Source organism: Loxodonta africana, chromosome 9 (genome assembly GCF_030014295.1).
Source record: "Loxodonta africana isolate mLoxAfr1 chromosome 9, mLoxAfr1.hap2, whole genome shotgun sequence".
Lineage (NCBI taxonomy): Eukaryota > Metazoa > Chordata > Mammalia > Proboscidea > Elephantidae > Loxodonta > Loxodonta africana.
In genome coordinates, this window is record NC_087350.1 from 21,184,893 (window position 1) to 21,212,160 (window position 27,268).

Consider the following 27,268-nt stretch of genomic DNA (forward strand, 5'->3'; position numbering starts at 1 on the left):
AGAGGTGGGGAAAGAGGTCAGAGGGCGGCTGCTTTTACCACGTGCCCTTCACCTCCATTTGATTTTTATTATGTGAATTCATCACTTTTATAAAAATAAAAAAAAAAACAGAACAAAATCGTCAAGAGAGGAAGAGTGACCTTTAACTCTTTTCTCTGGTTCATGTGACTTGCTGTTGTACTATTCACACCCACGACACTCCCTCCCGGGCCTGAAGGCCCACGGCCACCCCTTACCTGTTCCTGATCTCTTTCAGCAACGATGTATCTTTGTCATAACCAAACTCGCCTCCAGCTGGACGAGGGACGTTCATGATGTCGGCGTGGGTGGCCACCAGGACAACTCGGAGGGGGTTCTTCAGCTTACCACCAAAGGCTTGAGGGCAGGGAGAGCACCAGTTCAGGAGGTGGGCCCCCTACCTGGCTGACTGTTCCCAGGCTGAGGCGGGCCACCTTGGCCTCATGCTCACGTGGCCTCCCCACGTGGATGTACAGCCTGCCTGCAGACAGAGGGTGCTGTGTGCAGCTTGGGCCCTTGCCCCGCTAATAGGAAAAGCCCATTCCTAAGTCGCTGCCATTTGAAACTAAAGCTCTGAAGGCTGAGCTTCAAGGAAGGTTACTCAGAAGTGGACTAAAAACAGACCACAGAACAAATGGTAGCTTCTCCCAGATCTTATCCAAATAGCCCTGCCTGCCTGCCAGGTGAGAGAAAATGTAGCCACTGACAAGATGGACACCCTTTACCAGACCAAAGACAGCCCTGAATGCAGCAATGCCTTGGAAATGGCTCAGAAGAGGAGCTACCCGCAAGCCACAAAGAGAGTCTTGCATTTACAGGAGCGTTTAAAAAAGGCAGAAAGGAGGAAAAAGACAGAGGCAGATGGCAGTACACAGCTGAGGACTAAGCCCAGTGTATTTTATTAGCTACATCCTCTGCTAGAAAATTTGACTGCCGAGCATCATATTTCATCCTGCAAGGCTGCTTCTTTAGTTGTATGAAAAGGCCAAAAGAAATTTATTCCATGTTAGCCTGTCCTCTAAGAATAAAGGTAAAATAATTTAGTCAATACAGTCATTTCTCCAAACATCTGCTTTTCTTCTCCTCTTGATGGAACTGCAGGATGAAGGAGAATTTATTTTTTATTATTAATTTATCACGCACCCTTTAAGTAAAGAGGTGTGTGTGTGTGTTTGCTGCCAGTGAGTCAGCCCCTGACTCGTGGTGGCCCCGTGCAGAATGGAACAAAACGTTGCCTGGTCCTGCACCGTCTCTGTGACCTGCTGTGGATCAGATTCTTGTGATCCATAGGGTTTTCACTGGCTGATTTTTGGGACGAGATTGCCAGACCTTTCTACCTGGTCCGTCTTCATCTGGAAGCTGCACCGAAACTTGTTCAGCATCAGAGCAAGACGCAAGCCCTCAGAGACAGATGCGTGGTGACCGTGCATGAGGTGCCTCAGCTGGGAATCGAACCTGGGTCTCCTGCCTGGAAGGCGAAAATTCTACCACTCAACCACCACTGCCTGCCCTCAGGTAAAGATGTAGTAGTTACTAAAGGAAGTATTCCACTTGCACCCAACAAAAATGACCACGGCTCTAAGGCTTAGAAAGAAAGAGAGAAATTACTACAAAGGGATTGCTCACAATCGGGCCTTAGATGCAGGAATAAGGGATTGTGAAATAAATGAACAGCCGACCCTCAGGAAGTCTGTGAGAGCGGTAAATCTAGTAGGGTGGAGGAACAGAGACAGGTAGCTGCAGGGGTTGGCCACAAGCCCTAGGGTCCGAGCCAGGCAGGACACCCCCTTCACGCCCTATGGGCTGTTTGACTCACCTATGGGCTCTTCAACGGGAACAAGAGACTTCAGGAAACTCAGCCAGAAAATCACTTGGTTCAGCTGGATCTCATAGGGTTCTTCTAGACTGAAAACGATGATATGGACTGAGGTGGGATCGTTGGCAGCAAAATAATCGTAACAGCAGAAATACACAGGATTTCCAGAGAACTCCCACACACTGAAATCACCGACTCCTACCGAGAAAGAAACGTACAGATTACTAACATGGGGCACCACCACCAAATTCCAATCAGAATTTTCCTTGGCACTCTAGGGGTTACATGCAGGGACAGTGACACCTATAACATATAACATTCAGCTGTATACCCACCCTACTGCTACCTGTTGCCATCAAGCCCATTCCCACTCATGGCGACCCCATGCATTACAGGGGAGAACTGAGCTCCATAGTGTTTTCTTGGCTGTAATCTCTATGGGAGCAGATTGCCAGGCCTTTTTCTGTGGCACTGCTGGGGGGGTTCAAACCCCTGTTTCAGTTAGCAGCTGAGTGCAAACGATTTGCACCACCCAGGGACTTGTATCTCTAAGCCTATTTCCATATCCATGTCTTTTTTGTCTATTGCGATATAACTTCTCAAATGCTGTCTTGGCACAGTTCTGAGGCCTTGGCTGGGGGACAGTGTTCCCCGTCTTGAGCAGCTGATTAGGTCTACTCTCCGACCACTCCCCTTATCAGGCTCTCACACTCCTGGACCACCATGAACTGTCCTAATCACCCTGGGACAGGTACCCGACAACTAGGACAGCCTCTATGCCCTGGAGCCTGCAGACTTAGTCAAAATGCCCAATTCCCAGGAAGCCTGGGAAACCTAGCTAACCCCACTCTGCTTGCTATACATAAAAACCCTCTCATACAATGTCACCTTGTTGTCACCTCATCCCTGGCTGCACCCTCTGGGTGGCCCTGTGTCATGGTGTGCTGTGCCTCCCTGTCTCTGGGACCTGTGAGTGTAATACACCTGGGTACTCCTCACAGCCTCCCTGACTCTTTATCCCCATGTCACGCCTGACTTACCATCCCTCAAATTTGCTAGAGCATCCATGTATCTATAAAGCTACTTGATCCGCTTATCTATTTTCCAAAGTATCTCTATTATTACATCCCTATCTATATTTGGTGGTGCAGTGGTTAAGAACTATGGTGAGCCAAAAGGTTAGCAGTTCGAATCCACCAGCTGCTCCTTGGAAGCCCTGTGAGGCTGTTCTACCCTGTCCTATAGGGTCATTATGAGTTGGAATTAACTCAACGGCAATAGGTTTTATCTATATCTATGGAGTCCCTGGGTGATTGGCTAATGCATTTGGCTGCTAACTGAAAGGCTGGAGGTTCAAGTCCACCCAGAGGCACCTTGGAAGAAAGGCCTGGTGATCTACATCCAAAAGGTAGCCAATGAAAACTCTATGGAGCACAGCTCTACCTGGCACAAGGGGGATCACCACGAGTCAGAGTCGACTTGATGGTAAGAGGATGTTTTTCACTGGTGGGGAGACCACGGTGCCTAGTTTTACTTTTATGAGCTGGCCACGCTTAAGTCCCAGGCCACTCCCAGTATTGGTCTGCACTGGGCGGTCTTCCATCCTTTGCATGGAAGTGACAGACACCATCAGGGACCGGTTCCCTTTGTGGAGTGACTCACAGCCCTGTGGAAAGGGAAACCCGAGGCCCTCCCGCTTCGGCATGGATGGCCCACCGGTAGGGTGCATGTGCGTGCACACACACAGACACACAGACACACACACACACACACACACACACGCCTATATGCATGCGTACCGTTCAAATAGGCGTTCTGGATGTCAATGGCCTTGGTGGCCTGGTCATCGGCGGAGCAGTGCGGGTGGGGCGGCGGGGCCACGAACACCTCCAGCATCCCTTTGGTGAGCCCCGGCTCGAACATCATGCTGCGACTCCTCACACTCACATTCTCACAGCCGGGGTACAGGTTGTTGGTGCTCACGGAGACTGCAGGCCAGGAAGGACGGAAGTTACACCTCGTATAGGGCACTGTGCATGCTGCGCCCCACTCCACCCTGCCCAGCCTCTGCCCATGAGGTTTTCGTCTTCTGGAATGCCTTCCACCTCCATCTCAAATGTGTGGTTCAAGCTGGATGTGGACGGGCCCCTCATGTGTTCTGTGCGCCATGGTGTATGGATGTGATCCTCCACCTTCCCATAACCCTCCTCTGCCCTGCTCTATGTCCCGAGAGGCTGACTCTATGGGCTCTGTCTCCCAGGCTTCCTTGTCATTTGGTTTCTGGTTGGGGTTAGCCAATGAGAGGCACTGGAGAGGGTGGGAGGAGAAAAAGGTCAGGGTATTTCTTCCCCGCTCATTTCCTGCTTCTCTGGCAGTACTTGCGTCTATGACTTTCTACCACCCGTCTGTCAGTTTGTTACACTGTGGAGGCTTGCGTGTTGCTGGAAGATATGCCACTAGTATTTCAAATACCAGCAGGGTGGCCCATGGTGGACAGGTTTCAGCAGAGCTTAAAACAGACTAGGAAGAAAGGCCTGGTGATTGACTTCCAAAACATTAGCCAATTAAAAACCTTATGGATCACAACAGAATATTGTCTGACTTGCTTGTCTGGACACGCCATCAGGAGGGATCAATCCCTAGAGGAGCACAACATGTTTGGTGAAGCAGAGGGGCAACGAGGGCAAGGGAGGCCCTCGGTGAGATGGATCAGCACAGTAACCACAATGATGGACTTGAAAATGCTGATGGTTATGACAATAATGCAGGACTGGGCAGTGTTTCGTTCTGTTGTGCATAAGGTCGCCATGAGTTGACGGCAGCTAACAATAAGATGACTCTGGCTCCCTCTGATTAGCTTCTCCCCAGGCCTCCTCCCAGGTGCTTTCTCAGTTGTGCCATTTCCTCCTCTTGTCCTTTCAGCCCTAGGGAAGGTGCTATGGAATGAACTGTGTCCCCCCAAAAGGTCCTAACATCTGTTCCTGTGAATGTGACCTTGTTCGGAAGTCGAGGTTTTCTTTTGCTGCATCAGTATGTCATACCAATGTTGGCTGGCTCCGAAACCCAGTCGGTTCTCAGAGGTGTTTTATAAAAAGAGCAGAAGAGACACAGATACACACACGGGGAGAGAGACACCATGTGACAACCCGTCTACAAGCAAAGGAACACCAAGGATTGCCGGAAAATACCAGAAACCAGGAGAAAGGACAGAGAAGGAATTAGCAAGCCAAGACCCTGATTTGGACGGTTAGCCTTCAGAATTATGAGAAACTAAAGTCCTGTTCTTTAAAGCCACCCACTTGAGGAGCTGTTTGTTACAGCAGTACTAGGAAGCTAAGACAGGAGGTAATGGCTCCCCCCTGTTGCTAGTCTCTGGGCGCATACCCATATCTGACGTGTTCCCATGAACTGTGCCCATGACTCTATGAACCGTTCTTTCCTAAAGGCCTCCTGAGGGAATTCTCCTGCCAGGACTCGACTGGTACAGAAGAGTCTCACTCCTGTGCTCGAGATGGCTATGGGTGGGCTGCAAAATGATTTGAGAGGAGGAGGCCAGGGCATGAAATAACGCTGAGTCTCACAAAAAGAAAGTCATTCCTTTTTAAAATTCCCTCAAAGGCCTTTCTACTGCTCCAGCAGCAAGTCTCAATTTGTGGCATTAAGTCTTTAGCATCTCTTCAATACTTGCTAATCCTTCCCTTTAATAAAGAGAGAGTGGGCAACAGCACATAGCTAGGTTTTAATTATATTCCTGCTGAATGCACTTCCTTATGGCGAGTGGTACCAGTTTTCCATTTATAGTAATGATTTTGAACAGCTACGTTTTTAAGTCGACGTATTTTAGTAAATAAAAAAGGTGATTCCATATACAGAAAATACGTAAATCACAATGGTGGCACTCGTGAAGTTGCTGGCTGGGCAGCCCAGTTTGGGTCTCTGTATTACAGGACTAGAGCCTGTACTTACTCAGCATGGCATTGGCTTTGTGAGGGCAGAGACCAGTCTGTCTTGTTCAGCCTGATGACTCAGGGCTTGGCCTGTTTTTACAGATTAAATTGTGTGTCTCCCCTCGCCCCCCCCCAAAAAAAGTATTGCAATCTTAACCTCTGGACCTGTCAAAGTAATTGTGTTTGGAAATAAGAGTTTTCTTTTTCATGTTAATTAGATCACACCTGAGTAGCATGGGCTCTAAATCTAATCACTTCTGAGTTATAAAAAGAGCAGGTAGACACCGACATACACAAGGAGACAAGGAAGGCAGATGATGGAGATAGACACATCTTTAAGAATTGCTGCAGCTACTAGAGGCTGAACTAGACAAGGAAGAATCTCTAACCAAGAGCCATGCCTTGGATTAGGACTTTTAGCCTCTTGAACTATGAAACATACATTTCTGTTCTTAAAGCCACCCCCGTGTGGTATCTGTGTTACAGCTGAACTGGGAAACTGAAAGACCCCCCCGTGGTTGGTGCCCAGTAGGCACTTGGTGAATGAATGAATGTAGGGGAGGTGTCCAATTAGTTGACTGCACCCCGTAGTACCTTTGGTCCACAATTAATGGTGACAGACATTGCAGGGTAGTAAAAACATGACCACTTTGCCTGCGCAATTTGACTTTTTAAATTGGTTGTCCCAACACAAAGGTAATCTCTTATTCAAAGATCAAAGATTTAAGACTGGGGCCATGGATAATGCGAAATACCCAAGGGAGGGGACAAGGAGTAGAAACCTGGCATACAAGGCAGGTGTAGGTAAAAGGAAAGGAGAAAGGTCAATGAGTTGGAGAAGAGTTATTCTGAAATATACATACATACATACATATAAAGGAGCTTTGGTGGCACATGGCTACTAGTCGTAAGGTTAGTGGTTTGAACCCACTCAGGGCCTCCATGGGAGAAAAGACCTGGTGATCTGCTCCCATGAAGATTACAGCCTAACCCCAAATTCTCGTAAAAAGACCAGACTTAATGGTCTGACTGAGACTAGAAGGACCCTGGTGCTCACGGTCCCCAGGCCTTCTGTTAGCCCAAGACAGGAACCATTCCCAAAGCCAACTCTTCAGACAGGGATTGGACTGGACAATGGGATAGAAAATGATGCTGGTGAAGAATGAGCTTCTTGGATCAAGTAGACACATGAGACTATGTTGGCATCTCCTGTCTGGAGGGGAGATGAGAAGGCAGGGGGGTCAGAAGCTGGCCAAATGGACATGAAAAGAGAGAGTGGAGGGAAGGAGTGTGCTGTCTCATTAGGGGGAGAGAAATTAGGAGTATATAGCAAGGTGTATATAAATTTTTGTATGAGAGACTGACTTGATTTGTAAACTTTCACTTAAAGTACAATAAAAATTACAAAAAAAAAAAAAAAGATTACAGCCTAGAAAATGCTATGGGGCAGTTCTACTTTGTCAAAAGGGGTCACTATGAGTCATAGATGGGCATATCTCTGTGTGTGTGTATTTTTATTATAAAAGTAGAAAACTTGGCAAACATGGAAATGCAAAGAAGAAAGTAAAATGACAACCCTCAGCATCAACGTGGTCAACACTTCACTGAATTTCTTTGCAGATTATTAATCCAAGTCTGACAAAGGCTATGAGATTCACACTAGTCAAAAGGTGGAAACAACCCGTGTCCACCAACACATGCATGGATACACAAAATGTGGTATATACATACAACGGAATATTACTCAGCCATGAAGAAAAATGAAGTCCTCATAAATGCTATGACATGGGTGAACCCTGAAAACATTATGCTGAGTGAAATAAGCCAGACACAGAAGGACAAGTATCGTCTGATCCCACTTACATGAAATATCTAGAATAGGCAAATACCTAGAGACAAAAGATTAGCGGTTCCAAGACACTGGAGGGAGGGAGGGACTGGGAGCTACTCCTGAAGGGCTACTGAGTTTCTGTGGTGGGTCATGAAAAACCTCTGGAAATGGATACTGGTGATGGTTGTGCCACATGGTGAAAATAAATAATGTCACTGAATTGTACATCTGAAGATAGTTAAAATGGCAATTTTTTGTTATATGCATTTTACCGCAATAAAATTAAAAATAGAAGCTATGGGGTTTCCAAGAAACGGATTTTCCCATTTCTCTGTACCACGAAACCTAACTGTTGGGATGACCATCTGTCAGGAGCAATCCTTGCTTCTTGACACAAACAGACAATATTTGGTAAATGATGTCATCCCTGCACCTCAGTGGTAGCTTTCGTCGGGAGAATAAAAAATGTAAGAACGGGGTTTGCAGAGAGTATAATTAGAGTAATAATTTCATAAGGAAACACTGAAATTACAGAAGAAAAACTTGTTTGCCAACTACTGCCCCCTCGTGGTAAAAAGTGGCAGACCCTGATGGACAGCCCACTTCGGCCCCATGGTGGGAAGATTCTTCCTCCTGTGTGGTTCTCTCTGGTGGGAACAGACAACTACCTCTTCAAGTGCTGTTCCTGAACACCTGTTCCTCAGTGGCACTGGATAGTTTCCTTCCTGCTGTGAACCATAACGCAACAGCTACAACACCCAGTGGCCTCAAGCCCGAGTGACATATGGCTGGCCGTACACCCATCGAGCTGTTCCAGGTCCACTGGAGGTGGCTTCACTGCCAGTGTGCAGACATGAGTCACCTGTGGGGATCTGCGGCTGTCGGGCCAGTGCACGAGCCCCAGATCCTCCAGTGTTCTCTCAGTAGACAGGAGTTATCTTCTCGTTCTCGGACAAGTCACTTCACACCTTGGGGCGCAGAGTCTTTGTCAAACAGGAATGATGCACCCCACCTACCCCCAGCCCTGCTTTGATAGCCCAATAAATGGTGTGTGTGAAAGGATGCTGGGAAGCAGGTGATACGTGCTATGAGTAGGAGAGGCCATGAGAGACACAGTCCTGTCTCCTGGCTGATAACTCTGTATTCAGCCTCTAGGCTTTTTTTTCCCCAAGAGAACATGAATTGTAGAGGGTCAAATTTCTAACGGCAAACTTCCTGCTCTAGATGTCCCACGTGAGCATCTCTCCCATGGAAAGGAAGAAGGACTGACAATCCTAGGAGCGGTCACAGAGTATCAGAAGCCTTGGCCTGGGAGATACTAGAGCATGGTTTTCCAGGGACTTGCAGGGCCACCGTGAGATGCTCCTGTTTCCGGAACCAAAGCCCCTTTCCCTGGAGGGCACACTCTGGGAAGGCCTTTCCTGCAGGCTTTAGGAAAGCAATAGCTGCTCCATCCATTCCCCCTGCCGCACACGAGGTCAAGGCCAAAGCCGGCCGGTGCCTTAAGTTTGAGCCTGGCTTTGCTTTTCCAAAGTCTCTGGGTAGTGCAAATGGGTAATGAACCACACACACACACACACGCACTACACATACGTACATACCATACATACGCATTGCACACATACCACACACACGCACACACACACCCCCACCACACCACACATACACACACACCCCCACACACCATACACACACACACACCACACAGGAAACAGATATGATGCCTTTGTAAGCGTGCAGAAAATGAATCTGAGCACAGAGCTACATTAACAATACTTAAGAAAACCTCTGAAGATCTCTATCTCTATTCTTCTCAAAGTTAATGCCCTCACTTAAAGGGGATCTGGAAGAAATAACCCCCAAGATGGTTTTCTCTTGCTCACTGTGGCCATTTCTGCCCTGGGGTAGGAAAGGCACCACTGCAGTTCTGGGAATGAATCCTGACAGCCCCCTGTGGTAAACCCGGATAATCTTGCCTATAGAAGGTGGGGGAAGACAGCAGGGCCTCCTGCCCAGCAAGGGTCCATGTGAAAGGATAGAGACTCACAAAACCACTAAGGAGCCCTGGTGGCACAATGGTTAAGAGGCTGCTAACCAAAAGGTCGGCAGTTCAAATTCACCAGCTGGTTCTTGGAAACCCTATGGGGCAGTTCTCCTCTGTCCTACAGGGTCACCATGGGTCGGGACTGACTCGATGGCAATGGGTAACAGGTTTAAGGGACTTGGAGATGAGCAGAAATGGTGCTTCCTAGTGAAACCAGGTTTTTTACTGATACTCTTCTCCTCTGAGATTTCATTGTGGTAATTTATGTAATGATAAAAATATATCGATACAAAACAAGAAAGTTTGCCATTTTACCATTTCTAAGTGTGTAATTTAATGGCATTAATGATATTCACCGTGTTGTGTAACCATCACCATTGTCCATTTCCAAAAGCTTCTCATCACCCCAAACAGAAACTCAGTACCGTTTAAGCAATACCCCCCACTCCCTTCAGTCCCCGGTAACCACTAATAAACTTTGGTCCCTGTACTACTGGCCCTTCTAGATACATCACGTAGGTAGGATCATACAGTATCTGTCCTTTTGTGACTGACTTAGTTCACTCAGCATAATGTTTTCAAGGTCACCCATGTTGTAGCCTGCATGGAGCTTCATTTCTCTCTATGGCTGAGTAACCAACAGTCTGTTGTACGGAGAGACCACATTTTGTTTTCCCGTTCACGTGCTGATGGACGTTGGGTTGGCTCTCTCTTTGGCTGCTGTGAACAGGGCTGCACTCAGCACTGTTGTGTTACTGTGTGTTCTTGCATTACTGGGTGCACCTGCAGAATAAGGAGCACTAGAGGCTTGTCCCGAGGGCGGATACCTGATCTTGCTATGCTTGAACCCATGTTAGGCCAAGTTCTATCTTCAAGGGCTGAGCCCCTGAATAAAACATGACGCACATCTGTAATCTGAACATTTACCATTAGCCACCTTTGCCTCTGTGACCCTGATTTCAGTGAGGCCCTCTCTTTGCAATTGCTGGGGCAGATTGCAATCACTGCCCAAAGGGGAGTGCAGACACAAGGCCAACAGCTGGCCTGGACACTCCTAAACGCCACCAAGACCACAGGGTCAGGCCAGCCATGGGCCAAGAAACCAAAGCCAAAGCCACTCCTCCTGGACCTTGACAGGAGAAGACAAAACAAATACCTGCAGGAGAGACAGGGGCCGCACGCTGTCTCCTACCTGTTGGCTTGGAAGCCAAGGGCGATGGGGGGAACCTGGTGGAGTTGGTGGAGGAGAGCCTGGGCCGCCGCCTCCGGAAGAAGCTCCTCAGCAGCCCGCACTTGAGGGACTCCACCAGGGTGGTTTTCCCAGACCCCGAGTGGCCAAACAGCTTGAGTTTGATTCTCGGCTGGAGGTTCTGCGTGGGTCGAAGCTGCTGGATGAAGAGACCTCGGTGGGTATCCTGAGAATGGATGAAAACAGTCTGTTAGTTATGGAAAGGAGCCCCTGGGTGGTTAAGATGCTCGGCTGCTAACCGAAAGGTTGGAGGTCTGAGTCCACCCAGAGGTGCCTTGGAAGAAAGGCCTGGTGATCTGCTTCCGAAAAATCAGCCATTGAAAATCTCATGCAGCACAGTTCTGCTCTGTCACACATGAATCAGAATCGACTCTACAGCCACTGGTGGTGGTGGTCCCAGATAAAGAGAAGGCCTGAGGAGATTGTAAATGCTGATTCCCTGGCCCAGAACCCCAGGCTTGCTTCCTTCCCTGCCTACCGTCTTCACCCATGTTAACAAAGTCTTCAGTGCATTTTTTAAAAATGGAGTTCAAATTCACCTAACCTAAAGTTCACCGCTTTAGGGTAGCATCTGAGGCCTGAAAAGCCTGTGAGCAGCCATCTAGGATACTCCACTGGTCTCACCCCTTCGGGAGCGAGGAAGAATGAAGAAAACTAAAGACAGAAGGGAAAGATTAGCCCAAAGGACTAAAGGACCACTTCTACCACAGCCTCCACCAGGCTGAGTCCAGTACAGGTATATGGTGCCCGGCTACCACCATTGACTGCTCTGACAGGGATCACAACAGAGGGTCCTGGACAGAGCTGGAGAAAAATGTAGAACAAAATTCTAACTCACAAAAAAAGACCAGACTTAATTGGCCGGACAGAGACTGGAGAAATGCCATGTATGGCTGCCGGACACGAAAGCTCAGTAATGAAGTCACTCCTGAGGTTCACCCCTCATCCAAAGATTGGACAGGCCCATAAACAAAATGAGACTAAAGGGGCACATCAGCCCGGGCGCAAAGACTAGAAGGCAGGAGGGGACAGGAAAGCTGGTAATAGGGAACCCAAGGTTGAGAAGGGAGAGTGTCGACATGTTGTGGGGTTGTTCACCAATGTCATAAAACAATATGTGTACTAACTGTTTAATGAGAAGCTAGTTTGTTTTGTAAACCTTCATCTAAAGTACAATTTAAAAACGAGGAAAAAAAAGTTCACTGTTTTAATCATGTTAAAGCGCACGATTCAATGACAACAGTTTACATTCACCACGTTGTACAACCTTCACCACTACCTATTTCCAAAACTCTTCATCCCCCCAAACAGAAACTCTGTACCCCTGAAGCAATAACTCCCACCCCCTCGGCCCCTGGCCACCAGGAGCTGCTTTCTGTCTCCAGGGATCTGGCTATTTCCCTTGCATTTTGAGGCAAAATGAATCGTGAAGAGCAATTCCTGGGAAGAGTTCAATTTAAGAATGAAACAGGATCAGCCCTGTTTTGACTAGCCTAGGGCACCGGCTCCTCTCTGCAAAGACGGGTCCCATTGAGTGAGGACACTGCCATGGAACTAAGCAGACGGCGAGAAGGAGGGCCACAGTGAGGTACAAAGGTAAACGCTGTGGAAGTGACTGACGACATAGTATGCTTTTCACTTTCTTCTTTCTCAGGCCTGTGGGGAGGAGGGATGGAGAGAAGCAGGCGTCTCCCTAATGGTTCACTTACCCATTCATTTATTCATTCAGAAATGAACATTTATGGAGGGCCCCCAAGTGCCAAGCATAGTGTTAAGAAGGGAAAGATCTAGACACATCCCAGGTCCATCATCTTTAGGAGATATGGACATGTGAACAACTATACATCAAGTATAACATAAGCTGTTTTAGCAGTTGGGTTTGCAAGGGGCTCTGGGAACCTGCAGAGAACCCTACCTCAAGGTCTATGCAGGAGGGCTCCATCTTGCTTCCCTGGCTTCACTCACACTCGTTTTGCACCACCCCCGGCCTCACTGAGTAACAACGACCTGTTTGGAGTTGTCTCCATGCAGTCCAATGTCTTTTACTTTCATCCCTACCCTGGACGATACCCTCTGCTTTAGCCCACTAACTTCCACACATTCGACAAGACCATCTCCTCCAGAAGTTCCTCCGACAGGCAGAATCAGGCCCTCTTGCTCTGTGCTCCTGCAGTGGCCCAGGGATGTGACCCCCCAAGAAGGTATGTACAGGTAATCCCCAGCTTACAACGTATTCTAGTTACTATGAACTATACTTACGACCTTCTGTTTTGGTAAACACTTACTGTTATGTAATATGTACTACATAAAAACCAAACCCACTGCTGTCCAGTTGATCTTGACTCATAGCTACCCCACAGGGTTTCCAAGGCTGTAAATCTTTATGCAAGCAGGCTGCCACATCTTTCTCCCGCGGAGCTGCTGGTGGTTTCGCTGACCTTTCAGTTAGCAGTCCAGTGTTTTAACCACTGCCCTCCAGGACTCCTTATGTACTACATACAATGTTAAAATATATCTATAAGTTTATATGTAATGTTTCCAACCCCCAAAGACTAATAAGATCAGATTTATTGATACTGATTTAAAAAAAAAAAAAGGCAACAATAATGAAGAAAAAAAGATTCAAGCATTTGACTTTCATCAGAACTGACTTACGATGGAGTCGTAGTCAGAGCCCCGACGTAAGATGGGGACGGCCTTACAGCGAAACCTGTGGGAGCCAGAATTCGACCAGGCTGCTTTGTTTTTCCGGGTCTCGCAAGTCTTCCGCCTTTGACAAGGTGCAGTCTTACCACTTCTCTGTTACTCATTTTAGTGAGAAATATTTGTGTTTTCCTACTCTGACAGGTTTCTGCCCTACTCGGGTTCTGCCTTTAGTAGGTTTTACTGTAATTATTTGACAACTTCCCCTTCTAGACGGGGAGGCATCTCAAGGGTGAAGACTGTATCCCCAGCACCCAGCACACGTAGGATGCTAAATAAAATTGTTGTGGCTGGCTGCCATGGAGTCGGCTCCTGACTCATGGTGTCCCTGTGCACAAGAGGATCAGACTGTGTGATTCACAGGGTTTTCACTGGCTGACTTGTGGAAGCAGATTGCCAGGCCTTTCTTCTTTGTCTTAGTCTGGAAGCTCTGTTGAAACCTGTTCAGCACCATAGCAACATGCAAGCCTCCACTGACAGACGAGTGGTAGCTCTGTTTGAGTGCACTGGCCAGAATGGAACCTGGGTCTCCCGCATGGAGGGTGAGAATTCTACCACTGAACCAGCACTGCCCCTGCTCAATAAATACGTGCCATGCAGATGACTTAACTCTGTGGGGACCCATGCAAGGTCAGTGCCGCCTGTATGGCTCAGTGTGATCTCAGACCTAGCCAAGCCATTTCTTCCAGCACGAAATCCTGGAAGTTCTAATTTACTGCCTATGCCTTCCAGCTGAGTCACTTACTTTTCCAGTTAATGACCTGAACTGTTATAAAACTCATGTCCTGCCAGCTACAATTTTCCAACACCTATTTTCTAGCCTTAAACTTTGACCAGTCTTTTGCAACAGGGCCAACACTGCCCTCTAGTGGGCATTTTGGAAAGCTGTGGCGACATTTTTAGTTCTCAGTGTTTGGGGGCAGGGGAACAGAACCATTGCTAAAGGCTGTGGGTTTGGGTGTCCTGCTGAATAATACACACAACATCCCACAGTAACGAACTTCCCTGTGGCCGCCTGCCTTCTGAGTGTCCACTGTGCATTCATACAGGAGAAAAAACAATGTATAATACTCTGAATTTAGGACTTAACTGTGTTTTACAGATAACCCAGGGGTTTATCTTTGCTTTTGGGGGGCATAGTTTTAATATATACCGAGTTTGCCAAGAATGTGACTACTGTGTAAATTGGGATAAGAACATATTTTGGAGTTTTTTTTTTTTTTAAATCTCTCATGAGAGAAGATGTTCTCCCATCTCTGGAAATCACAACGCCATCAGGCCAGCACGCAGCTTGCGGGATTGAAGTCACCATCCCAGCCCTCCGGAGTCTGTCCCCCGTCTGTAGGCGCTGCACTCAGTGGTTTTGTGGGCGGGTGGGTGCAAACAGCTGACGATTTCACTGCGTCTCCCCGTGCACTGTGCCTGAGCACTGACGTACTGAAACACGGAATGTTCTACCCTCAATGATTTTCCTACTTCTTGGTTATATTATGCTTAAGGCCCTATTGATCTCTTAAAATTATCCGTGTAGGTATGAGATTATCTACAAGTTTTATTTTGAGAGAATAAAAAGGGCATTACAAAACTTTGGCTATAAAATGTTGGGTCTTCTCAGGCTGGGAACCTCGGCTCTAGATGATGACTGTCAGACATGGGGTTGTCCTTATTCTGTCTTCTTCTCCTAACCTCCAACCTCAGTACGTTCAGAGACAAAGCACTGAGAGGACTGGAAGGGTTGGGGTATCTTCCAGCAAGTCCCCTGATTTATTCCCGGAGTCAGCACAAAAGCTGAAAAGGTCCTGCCCTGGGACAGGTACTCGTCAGGGACGCCATCGACTGGGCTGGAAGAAATGGGGCGCTGGGATTCCCCCGACGCTGGCTACCACTGCAGGTAAGCCTGTGCTGCTTAGGGATGCAGACGCCCTGAATCGAGCCTCCTCCCCCACCCTAAAATCAGGCAGCCCTGACTGGACCTTGGTCCCACGGAAGCACCGTAACTGCAATCACAGCATCTGCTTTCTTTATGAACATCTCACTGAGAAGGTGAAAAAGTTCTCAACTATTTTGTCACATGCAACTGACTAATATACACATAAATCCTTTATATTGGCCAGTGTCTGCTTCACCTGAGATGGTGAAAGGCGATAACCTGATTCCACATAAATTCCATCACTGGATCTTGGCTGAACTCCTTTTGTTAAGGACACTTTACAGTTGCCTTGCGGCTCTTTTCTGCCTGTTTCCTGCTGTGCCAATCTTGACCCTTTGAGCTTTGGCAAACACACCCGTCATGGCCGCTCCACGTCCCAGCAGCACGTCTGTCCTGTCTGAAGGAATGCGGGCAAGTCTGTCCATTCCAGGCCTTTCTGCTCTGATGAGACTTGAACCACAGTAATCAATGGATAATGCTGCCACACATGTGGCTTCTAGAAGCTTCTAAACCTACAGACTGGCTTGCTCCTGAGTAACTGAGGTAAAGTTACATCAATTCTTTGCTCAGTACTGCCTGTGACTGAGGGTACAACTCTGCCTCACCCCTTCCAATTCCATGCAGTGCAGCAGTGGGCAGGAACACAAAACATCGAACTGCTGCTGAGTCGATTCAGACCCGTGGGGACCCCAGGTGTTATAGAGTAGAACTGAGCTTCAGAGTTGTCTGCGCTATAGTCTTTATGAAAGCAGATCTCCAGGCCTTTCCTCTGCATCACTCCTGGATGAGTTCCAAACTGTCAAGCTTTTGGTTAGCAGCCGAGTGCAAACCGTTTGTGTCATCCAAGGACCTAGTGAGTAGAAAGCTGCTGGCATTTTGTTTGCCTGTTTCCCCGTCCAATTCCCAGAATTGGAGGTCAGAGTGCAGGGGGAGTTGGAGGGGCTGAAACAGCGGCACTTCTGCCTGCAGTACAGGCAGGCCCTGACTAGTGACATATTCGAGTTATGATGAGCTGCCCCTATAACTGCCCTTTTTTTTTTGTACATCTTGTTGGTAATATGTACTACATACAAGGTCGCAGTGCGTAATTTGCTGATGGTATCACTCTCAGATGTTCACTTGCAGATATTCAATTTTACGATTTAATGTTCAAAACACTGCTGTATAGATTTAGTTTTCTAAACTAAATTAGGGGCTTCAGTTGCTGGAAAACATGGACCCAAATGCTGATCACTTTGCTAAAGTTGATAGGCAGATTCAGGAAGCTGTGAGATGTTACCATGAAATATATGTTTAAAAAAAAAAAAAAAGGACCATACAGACAACTCCCACTAAGCTGGCTGCACAGTGTTTAAAGTGCTCAGCTGCCAACCCAAAGGTCGGCGGTTCCAATCCACCAGCCGCTCCAGGGGAGAAAGATGTAGCAGTCTGTTTCCATAAAGATTGAAGCCTTGGAGACCCTATGGGGCAGTCCTACTCTGTTTTATAGAGTTACTATGAATCGGAATCAACTCACCGGCAACAGGTTTTTTGGTGTATTTTTTTTTTTTAATGTATCAATGTATGTATTAAAATATATCTGTAAGTTTATGTATGTTTCCACGCCCCAAAGACACATAAAGATTGGATTTATAAAGATACTGATAATAAAAGACAATAATAATGAAAACTAAAAAAACTGAGGTTCTTGACTTACATCAGAACCAATTTACGATGGAGTATTCGGGACGGAACCCTGTTGTAAGTCGGGACCACATGTAGTAACTTCCATGTGTCTGTTGTATGGCTTATTGTGCTTTCATGCACATTGCTTATTTAAGTCTCAAAAAAATCTTTGTGGTAAATATCATCATCCTCTGTTTGCAATGAGCAAACGGAAGCTCAGAGAGGCCGAGGGACTTGCCCAAGGCCTCAGAGCTTGGAACAACAAAGCCAAATCTCACCATGGGGTCTTCCTATACAGCACAAGCTTTCTTTCCACCTTGCTGGCCACTGAAAATGAGGCAGCGGGATTCCTCAGTAGCAGAAGGAAAAAGGAATAAACAAGGATCCTCCAACCGAAAGCAGAATCTCAATGCTTTGCATGCTGGGGTTACAAGTACTAAAAAATGTCCAAGGAGTTCCATTTACAGCTCATCCCGCTCAGAAATACTTCCCAGGTAATGCCAGGTCCCCACTGCAACACCACTTCAAGGGAAGCTCGATTTAAAACAAAATTCAAAAGGCATCACTACAAAGTCAAGTAAAACTAGAAAGGTCCATTCCTGCCCTGGATTTGCAGAGACAAACCACACAGCTCATTTTAGATGTTTCTCAAGCAAATTAGATTGGTTGCTGGCTTCAGGGTTTGGACCCTGGAGCGCCACCTACAGCACCCTCGGGTGAGCTGTGGGAGGGCTCTCCTGCCTTATCACAGGCGGCTTTGCACCATGAGCCTTTATGCTGGTGGCCACCGCGCCCTGCTCAGAATCAGTTATAAGCTCACATGCTGTTTCCCAAATAATGCCTGTCCTCAAGAACTCCTGTTTCATCTAAGAAAATACTGCTGCATGGGATTTACAGCTCTGCTTTTATGATGTCCCCGATTCTGGATGTCATATAAACGTACTTTCCGAATGGGGCTAAGAAAAGGATTTTGAAGACTAAAGAATGGATGAAAGGGGCCCCAGGCCTGGACATGCCGCCTTCCCTCCTGATCCTTGCCCAGGCCTTGGCATATCTCCTGGCCCCTGCCTTCCTCCCCAGTGGCTGTGGGCTTTGCTGACTCTCACTCACCAGGCATTTGGGAAGATACACTGCTATACTGCTCTCCCTCCAAGACCCACAGAACCGCCATAATCTTGAAACGCAAGGAAAAGCCAGATGAACTCAGATCTCCTTTCTAAGGAAACCTCAATCACTCACCCTGCTCGCTAAGGACTTTTGAGATTCTAAACACAAACAAATTTGATTTTTTTTTTTTTGGTCAGTTGCTGCCGAGCCAGCTCTGACTCACCGCGTCCCTGTGTGTGTCAGAGTAGAACAGCACTCCATAGGGTTTACAATGGCTGATTTTTTGGAAGCAGATAGCCAGGCCTTTCTTTTGGGGTGCCTGTGGGTGGACCTTTCGGGTATGGTTACATTTGCACCACCTTACAGCCACCCACTACAGAAGTTTTTGAAACCTCACCCCTCTTTAGTGGAGGACGTGCTTTCACTGTCCGTCACTAGATGGCGCAGTAGGGATGGTCTGAGGGGCCAGGGACATATCTCCCTGTGGATGGCAGCTCCCCATCACCACGGCACACTAAGGTGTTTATGAAGATGGGGTGAGCAAGGGAGCTCTGGTGGCGCAGTGGCTAAGTGATACGGCTGCTAACTAAAAGGCTGGCAGTTCAAATCCACCAGCTGCTCCTTGGAAACCCTCTGGGGCAGTTCTCCTCTGTCCTATAGGGTCACTAGGGGTTGGAATAGAAGGCAATGGGTTTTGGGGAAGAAGATACTGAGTTGCTCTAGGCTAGCTCGAGAATGTATTTCTTTGGAGGGGGAGGGCAAAGTCCTTACAGCCTACATTTGCCAGAACTACAAGACTACCCCTAGACCCTGGGCTGACCAGTAAGCATTTTGTGGTCAGGAGCTGGGGGACAGGGGGGCTGGGTGGCTGTGTGGCTGTGGTGTGCAGCCAGCACCCCTGTGGGTAGTGGAGAGTTATCTAAATTCTGGATCATGCCTTAAAATATTCTCCCGTGTGTGACCCCTCAATTGGAGCTTGTGGACAGAATGTAGATCTGAGACCTGGGTGCACACAATGTGGGTGAGGCCACCACAGTGCAGGTGGCACCAGGGTGGGGAAGAGAAGGAGGCAAAGCGGCACAGAAGCGGAGGAGTCCTGGGATGCTAAACTTGAAGCTGGCCTTCTAGGTCGTCAGAAAGGTAGGCTGGGAAACCGGGAGGCCAGAGCATATTCTACTTATATTTTATAATATGAGTATGTTTATATTATAGCTGCTAGCTTTAATCATATATTTTAAATATTGACTGTGAACCTCCACCTGTATTCTCACCCAAGGCTCACAGAAGACAACCCCGGTCTATGCCACCGTCATACCTCACTTGGCTACCAAGATGGTCCCTATCTGGTCTCTCTGCTCCTCTTCCTGCCCCTGACATGCCAGCCCCTGAGGGAAATGTCTAAAACCTAAGTCAGATCTTGCACCCTCCTGCTTACATACCTGGACTAAACCCAATCTTGTTACCAAGGTCTGCAAAGGCCTGCCTATCTCTCTGACTGAGAAGCTGGACTATACGAAGAACAGCGCATCAGGATTGGAGGAAGGCTCGTTAACACCTGCGAGATGCAGATGACACAGCCTTGCTTGCTGAAAGTGAAGAGGACTTGAAGCTCTTACTGATGAAGATCAAAGACCACACCTTTCAGTATGGACTGCATCTCAACATAAAGAAACAAAAATTCTCACAACTGGACCAGTATGGACTGCATCTCAACATAAAGAAACAAAAATTCTCACAACTGGACCAATAAACAACATCATGATAAATGGAGAAAAGACTGAAGTTGTCAAGGATTTCATTTTACTTGGATCCACAATCAACATCCACGGAAGCGCAGTCGAGAAACAAAAGACACATTGCATTGGGTAAATCTGCTGCAAAGGACAGGACCTCTTTCAAGGGTTAAAAAGCAAAGATGTCACCTTGAAGACTAAGTTGTGCCTGACCAAAGCCATGGTGTTTTCCATTGCCTCGTATGCATGTGAAAGCTGGATGATGAATAAGGAAGACTGAAGAATTGATACTTTTGAATTACAGTGCTGGCAAAGAATGCTGACTACACCATGGATTGCCAAAAGAATGAACATATCTGTCTTGGAAGAAGTACAACCAGAATGCTCCTTAGAGGCGAGGACGGCGAGACTACGTCTCACATATTTTAGACATGTTATCAGGAGGGACCAGTCCCTGGAAAAGGACATTATGCTTGGTAAGGTAGACGGGTATCGAAAAAGAGGAAGACCCTCAACAAGACGGACTGACACAGTGACTGCAACAAGCATAATGATTGTGAGGATGGTGCAGGACTGGGCAGTGTTTCATGATGTTGCACACATGGTCACAATGAGTCGGAACTGACACGACGGCACCTAACAACAACCAACTCTCTGGCTGTGTGGCACACCATTCCCTGCCTAGATCACCATGCTCAAGCGCCAGCCCTGGCCACAACACCCTGACCTTGTGTTTTGCCTCACTGAACACACCCAGCTCTTTATAAACTCAGGTCATTTGCACTGCAGCCCTACCCCTGGCTGGCTCCTCCTCCTTGTCCTTCAGGGGTCAGTTTAAATGTTACCTTTAAAGAGGCCTTCCCTGACCAGCCAGTAGAAAGTAGCTGCCCCCACCACCCCTCCATACCCCCTACCCATGACTTTGTCTGGTTGTTTTCATTGTCTTACTTCACCCTATTTTTATCCCCTGAAAAGCACTTACACCAGGGCTGGCAAACCTTTTCTGTAAAGGGTCATATGGTGTCTCTCTCTATTCAACTCTGCCATGCAGTGCAAAACCAGCCACAGACAAGAGTAAATGGGTGTGGCTGTGTTCCAATAAAACTTTATTTACAAAACCAGGTGGTGGGCCAGATTTAGCCCTCAGACTATGGTTGCCAACCCCTGACTCACACATTTTTCTTATTTGTTTATGGTCTGGATCTTGCCTCTTTTGTTTGTTGTGGTCCTCCTCCATGCCTAGAATAGCTCTTGTTATAGACACCTGTGAAGTTCTTGTAAATGCATGTATGAATGAATGAGTGAATGAATGAATGAGTATTATTCGGTAACTGCATTGTTCTTTGAAGCCCTGGTGAATCTTGGTTTCTGGTTCCCTTTCTTCCAGCTTGTTTCTCTCTCCCTGGCAATTTAGCTTTCACTTCTCATCAGACTCCGCATCAGCAGGCTAACAGGGAGGGCCGTCCGCAATCTGGGAAAGCCAGAAAAGAGCACCCAGAGGTGACACGGCTTCCGCACATGGCAGGATGCAATTAGGGGCAGCAGGGATGGGAACACAACTCTTCATTATGCAAATGTGGTTTCCTTGTGGCGAATCTTTAATTCTGGGCAAACTCCTAATTTTGTCCTTTTCTCCAAAATATTCTTGGGCACCTTGCTTCACTGCCTAGTCTTAGGCTTAGGGAAAGCAGACTAGTTTTAACATCAGCTTTGGGAAAATCTGATTAGAAAGACAAAATAAAATAATCCAACTCCCCAAGGCCCTGGAGATGATTATTTTAAAATAGGACATGGGACTTGCCGTGACAGGGTTAGTAAAAATGGATTCTGATACAAAATCTAAATGTGCTTCCTCCACCCAGCCATCATAACAAGAACCCCCTTTTCTTCTATGAGAAGGGAAGTCAGTTTGGCTGAGCAAGGACATAGTTCTTGGACAGGATTGTAGGGCAGAGCTGGGCTCTGTTTTAGGGGTGGGAATGAGCACAGAGTGAAAGGAGCAGCTCCTTTTTGTAATAAGGTCGTAGTTATGACCCAGGGTGTAGCTGTGCAGGCTTCTAGAGACCCCCACCCTACCCACAGCAATCCACAGCAATGGTATGCTGGTAAGCTAGTTCTCTATCAAAAAGAAAAAAAAAAAGCTCTGATTTGTAGTGTTTGCCCATTCCTGTGGTGTAAATATTCCCACCATGGCCCATGTCTCTGATCACACAGTGGCTCCAGCACAACGCTGGCTCCAAACTGCTCATACTGAATTGGGTCAGAGTGGATCCTACCCAACTCAGCCCTACCCCATGCTCCTCCTCCTCCCATGAGCCCTGGTGTCGACCTTGCCTACCCTCACCCCATTCTGCACCCCACATGGCCCCTTGAATGTACTGGCAGGAAGGTCCTATTTCCCCTTGGTCAGCCCCCTGCACTAACCTCCCTTTAGTCTGCTGCCGTTCTCCACGGGTGCAGGTAAATCAGATGACTTTGGTTCTATTTCTGGAAGACCAACCCCCACTACTTCCCTACCAAATGTTATTAAAATTATGTTCCTAGGCAATGTCAACTGATTAGAGGCAAAAAAAAAAAAAAAAGAGAGTGCTTCCTTCGCTAACGTGACCCATTTGGAAACCAAATACAATGGCAATTTACAGCTAACACCTCCAGCTGTTGCAAATGGAAACCTTTCCCTGTGAATGCGTTTTGGATGTGCAGGGGCTCTTAAAGGGGGTAGCTGCCCACCTAGGAGGTGTCTGGATATATGTGGAGGTTTTTTTTTTTCCACAATGAACGGAGCAAGCAATACCATGGCCTTAGATGCTTGGGTGCTGGGGATGCTAAACAACCGCAAGGACAAGAAATCTCACCCATCCAAAGTGACAACAGTGCCCTGGTGCGAAACACTAGAGAGTACTGACGGGAAAATGACATTTAAAGGAAATTGGTATTCTTGTTCCCCATGTTAGGGATCCAGGTTCAATTCCTGGCCAGTGTACCACATGCATAGCCACCACCCATCTGTCAATAGAGGCTTGCATGTTGCCATGATGCTAAGCAGGTTTCAGTGGAGCGTCCAGACTAAGATGGACTAGGAAGAAAGGCTTGGCAATCTACTTCCAAAGCTCTGCCAATGAAAACCCTATGTATGGAAAACAATGCTGATCTACAACAGATCATGGGGATAGTGCAGGACCAGGCAGCATCACCTTCGTTGTGCACGGGGTCATTATGAGTTAGGAGTTGACACCATGGCAGCTAACAGCAACAGGTGTGAGTTACCTCTGTCCATCTTCCCCCACCCCAATTGTGTAGCTGTTTGAATAGTCTCTTCCTCTGTATGACCCAACTATAATTTGAGATAGATCTAGTTACTTGGCTTTCCCTGCAAGTATTGCTCTCTCCTTGCGGCAGCCTACCGCAAACCCTCACCGATGTATTCTCCAGGGATCCAACTGTGACATCTTAATCACTTTCAATAACCAAATTCCAATATCAAGTGTCCCTAAGTGCCAGACAGTTATTTACATTGGGGAACTAAAAAATAGATAGGATGAGATGAGAAATGCTTGGCAGACAACTCCTCCCTTCTTGGTTAATTAGGAAGCTAAAGTCTAGAGAAAATGACAAAGGCAAACAAACCCAAGGGCCTCATTGACCTTGGGGTTAGAAGACTATTCTGACAGGAGCTGGGACCCTGGGCTGCTCAGCTGCCCAAGGTCAAGGCAATCTGTGCATGCTACAGAGCAGGTGAACTCTGCTCCTGTCCGGAAGGTGCTGCCTTCCTGGCTGGCAGGGGATCTGCCCTAAAGATGCCCTGGTGGCCCCTGTAACAGCACTGAAAACGGGGGTTTGTATTTTAGGTCTGCAGCTCAACCTTGCACTTACTAGCAAGTCACTTACCATGAGTCCTGGCTTCCTCACCTGTAAACTCAAGGATATTGTAGGATCACACTGCACAATCCATACCTCCTGGGGGTCAAATGGTAGCTGTTGTTAAGAATAAGAGTCCCTGGTGGTACAAACAGTTAAAGTGCTCAGCTGCTAACCGAAACGTTAGGGGTTCAAGTCTGCCCAGAGGTGCCACTGAAGAAAGCCCTGGAGATCTACTTCTGAAAAATCAGCCACTGAAACCTCTACGGAGCCCAGCTGTACTCTGACACATGTGGGGTCACCACGAGTCAGAACTGACTCGATGACTGGTTCAGATTATTCAGAATGACTCTCAAGGGTACCCTGCCACAGCCAGCATCGTCGACACCCTAACAACTGCTCACAGGGACTAGGACACAGGAGGGGCCGCCACAGAGAAACGTCTGTGTTTTCCCAGGACTCCGGAAGTGGTTTGCAGGACAATCACAAGAACAGCAAACAGAAGACATTTACTATGTGCAAGCACTGTTCAAAGGACGTCATTTACACCAAGTCATCCAACTCACATCACCAATCACGTTAGGTAGCACTGTTCTCACCCTTCTGACAAATTGGGAACTGAGGCACAGAGTCCTTAAGCAGCTGTTTAGGTTACTCAGCTAGAAAGTGGCAGAGCTGGGATTTGAACTGAGGTTATCTGACTCCTGAGACTGTACGCTCAGCCACCACCCTATATTTTGCCTCCCAAAGCAAAGATGAAAGGAGAGCTGTTTGGTCCTCTAAGGATTTTGGGTGCTATAGAGATGGAGCCCTTCCAGCACATGACTAAAATGATGATTCTTTGCCTTGACTTTTGTAATCTGTCCTTCAGAAAAAAATCATAGAATAATGGCAAAACATTGAACATTGTAATATCCCTTTTCCCATCCCTCTTTTTAAAATCAAGGCACCAAAATCAGAGGTGCAAATTAATGGAAGAAAATAAAGAAAATTCCAAACTGAGAACAGTGTTGGAACTTACCTTGCACTAAATTCCAAATTCTAAATGGGCAGTCAGTTACCCTTCAACTGTACCATAGCAAGCTTCTTTTAATTTGTATTTTTAATTATAAAAGTAATCTAAGCACATTGCAGAAAATTCAGGAAATAGCTTAAGGGAGAAAGTAGCTTGAACCCACAAATCCAATCCAATTCAACTCTGGCTATCGTTTCAATGTTTTCCCTAGACATCTTTTTTTCTCAGCATTTATTAACTTTTTTTGGACTTGTAATACATGCCCAGGTTTGCATCCAGAATAGGAACCTTTTTTTAAATAAAAGAAGAAACCATTCCTAAGTGGAAGATGGACAGCAAAACACCTCATGATCTAATGAAAAGCCTTGTCAATCTTCTGGAGGACGGGGGTTTCCTAAAGTGACTCAGCTGACCCCTGGGTGGCCACGGCTTTGCTGTAGATTTTTGTTTAAAGATTAGCTGGTTGCATATTCCCACGGATCACTGCTGTATAGCAAATGCGTGTGAGGTGGTAAACAGCACTCTAAGCCAAGAAAGAACGTGGCAGCCAGGTTTTCCAGGGCACTGTAGGGTCATGATGAGTCAGAATCAACTCACTGGCAATTTTTTTTTTTTTTTTTTTTACAATTTTGACAAAGACTGTCTGTAGTGGCAGCTGAGTAACTGACAGCAGACACTGGGAAGGAACACTATTGCTCCTCAGGGACAATGGTGCTTATTTAGCCAGAACGCGGATATTGCAGGTGGGTTTTAAATCTTTGTGAAATTCTGGAAACCCAACAATACCTAGCCCATGATGGTTAGGTGTTGAGTTTGCACCCCTCTGCTGCTCCTTAATAAAGTATTTCTTTCTACCACTGGGATGTGATAGAGACCTAATAATTAACAGTAAAAAATTCGTGCTCATTGAGGCTGTGGAAAGACCAGATTTCATTCCAGCTTCTCTTCACTATTGATGGATACTATAATGGGAAATCAATTTTTTTAAACATTTTTTTCTATAAAACATAAGATTCTATACCCAAACACAGGGCTCCGAATAATAAAATCCTGTAAAAGCCAGAAGTTGTGAACTAGGGGCCCTGGAGTCAATTTGGCCTGGAGTTGAGTTTGTTTGGCTGACACACTGTCAAATAAAGAGAATTTAAAAATTAGGAGACTCTATGTAAAAGTTTATAACTGACTTGTGAACCACAACTATGAGGCTTTCCCCTCCTCTTGTTTTGCTTTAACAAAATGTTTCCCTTGTTTTTCTCGTCCAAATCCTCACTCACGATGTTTGTACATAATGGAAAACATTAGGCCTGTGATATTTCCTTTACGAACATACCAAGGCTATGGGAATTTTCCCAGGCTGATCTCTTTCTGGGATTGCTAAAACAGAGCTAAAATTAAAATCACTGGCACAAAGGTGTGAAAATGAATTATCCATGACATTATCCAACCCAGGTCAACTCCAGGGAGTTTTAAATATGCATATGAACTTGAAAAAATTGGATCTTTCCACATCTATATTCCGTACAAAAGAAATCATTCTAATCTAATCCTCCTCCCCACACACATGTATTCATTAAAACCATGGGACCACTATGGAAATGTAAACCCTTAGGGAATGTGAGAGTTATGACATCATCATCCCCCCCCAAGCCACTTTTCAATTTAAAAAAAAGGCGTCTGAGACCTTTGTTGGATAACAGAAGCATATTTTGGACAATATTTTTTGCAATGAGTGCTTAAATATACTGAATTCTATTTTTATTTCCATAAAGCTCATATTTTAAAAATTATTGCATGATTATGATAGAAAACATGAAAAAATACAGTAATGTTTAAAGAAGAAAATGTTACCCATGATAGCAAAATTTAAAGACACCATTGTTAACATTTTGGTAGTCTCTTTCACATTTTCTAAGCATTTTAAAAACATAGCAGGGATTATGAGGTACACACGATTTTTATCCTGCTTTGAACCCAGGACCTCTAGTGGTGCAGTGGTTAAGAGCTCGGCTGCGAACCAAAAGGTAAGCAGTTTGAATCTACCAGCTGCTCCTTGCAAACCCTATGGGGCAGTCCTACTCTGTCCTGTAGGTTGCTATGAGTGGGAATCGACTTGATAGCAACAGGTTTTGAAGCCCAGGGACACCTTGAGCATTAAAGTCCTGCTACTAACCTCTTCAAAAATATTTTAATGGCCCCAAACCAATCTACTGTATAGCTGTACAACAACACAATTGTCTTTTGATGTTTCCAATATTACTATATTATAAATAACACTACAATGAACATCTTTGTGCATAAAATTGTTTTTTCTTTCCTTCCTTCCTCCCTTCTTCTATCCCTTCCTATCTTTCT

General features: G+C 46.5%; 1 protein-coding gene across 6 annotated transcripts in view; it reads right to left on the bottom strand.

Annotated features, from left to right (window-relative positions):
* DAPK1 (death associated protein kinase 1) overlaps positions 1-27,268 on the bottom strand; it is a 223,117-nt gene that overhangs the window by 12,615 nt on the left and 183,234 nt on the right. For 5 of the 6 annotated variants that reach the window (XM_064291150.1, XM_064291149.1, XM_064291153.1 and 2 more), the window contains exons 20-23: positions 10,849-11,071; positions 3,634-3,822; positions 1,835-2,032; positions 237-375 (exon numbers count right to left, since the gene is read on the bottom strand). In XM_064291150.1, the coding sequence (XP_064147220.1) occupies positions 237-375; positions 1,835-2,032; positions 3,634-3,822; positions 10,849-11,071 (749 nt within the window). Of the gene's footprint in view, positions 1-236; positions 376-516; positions 1,487-1,834; positions 2,033-3,633; positions 3,823-10,848; positions 11,072-27,268 lie in introns of those variants that run through there. The other variant, XM_064291154.1, reaches the window with a different exon arrangement.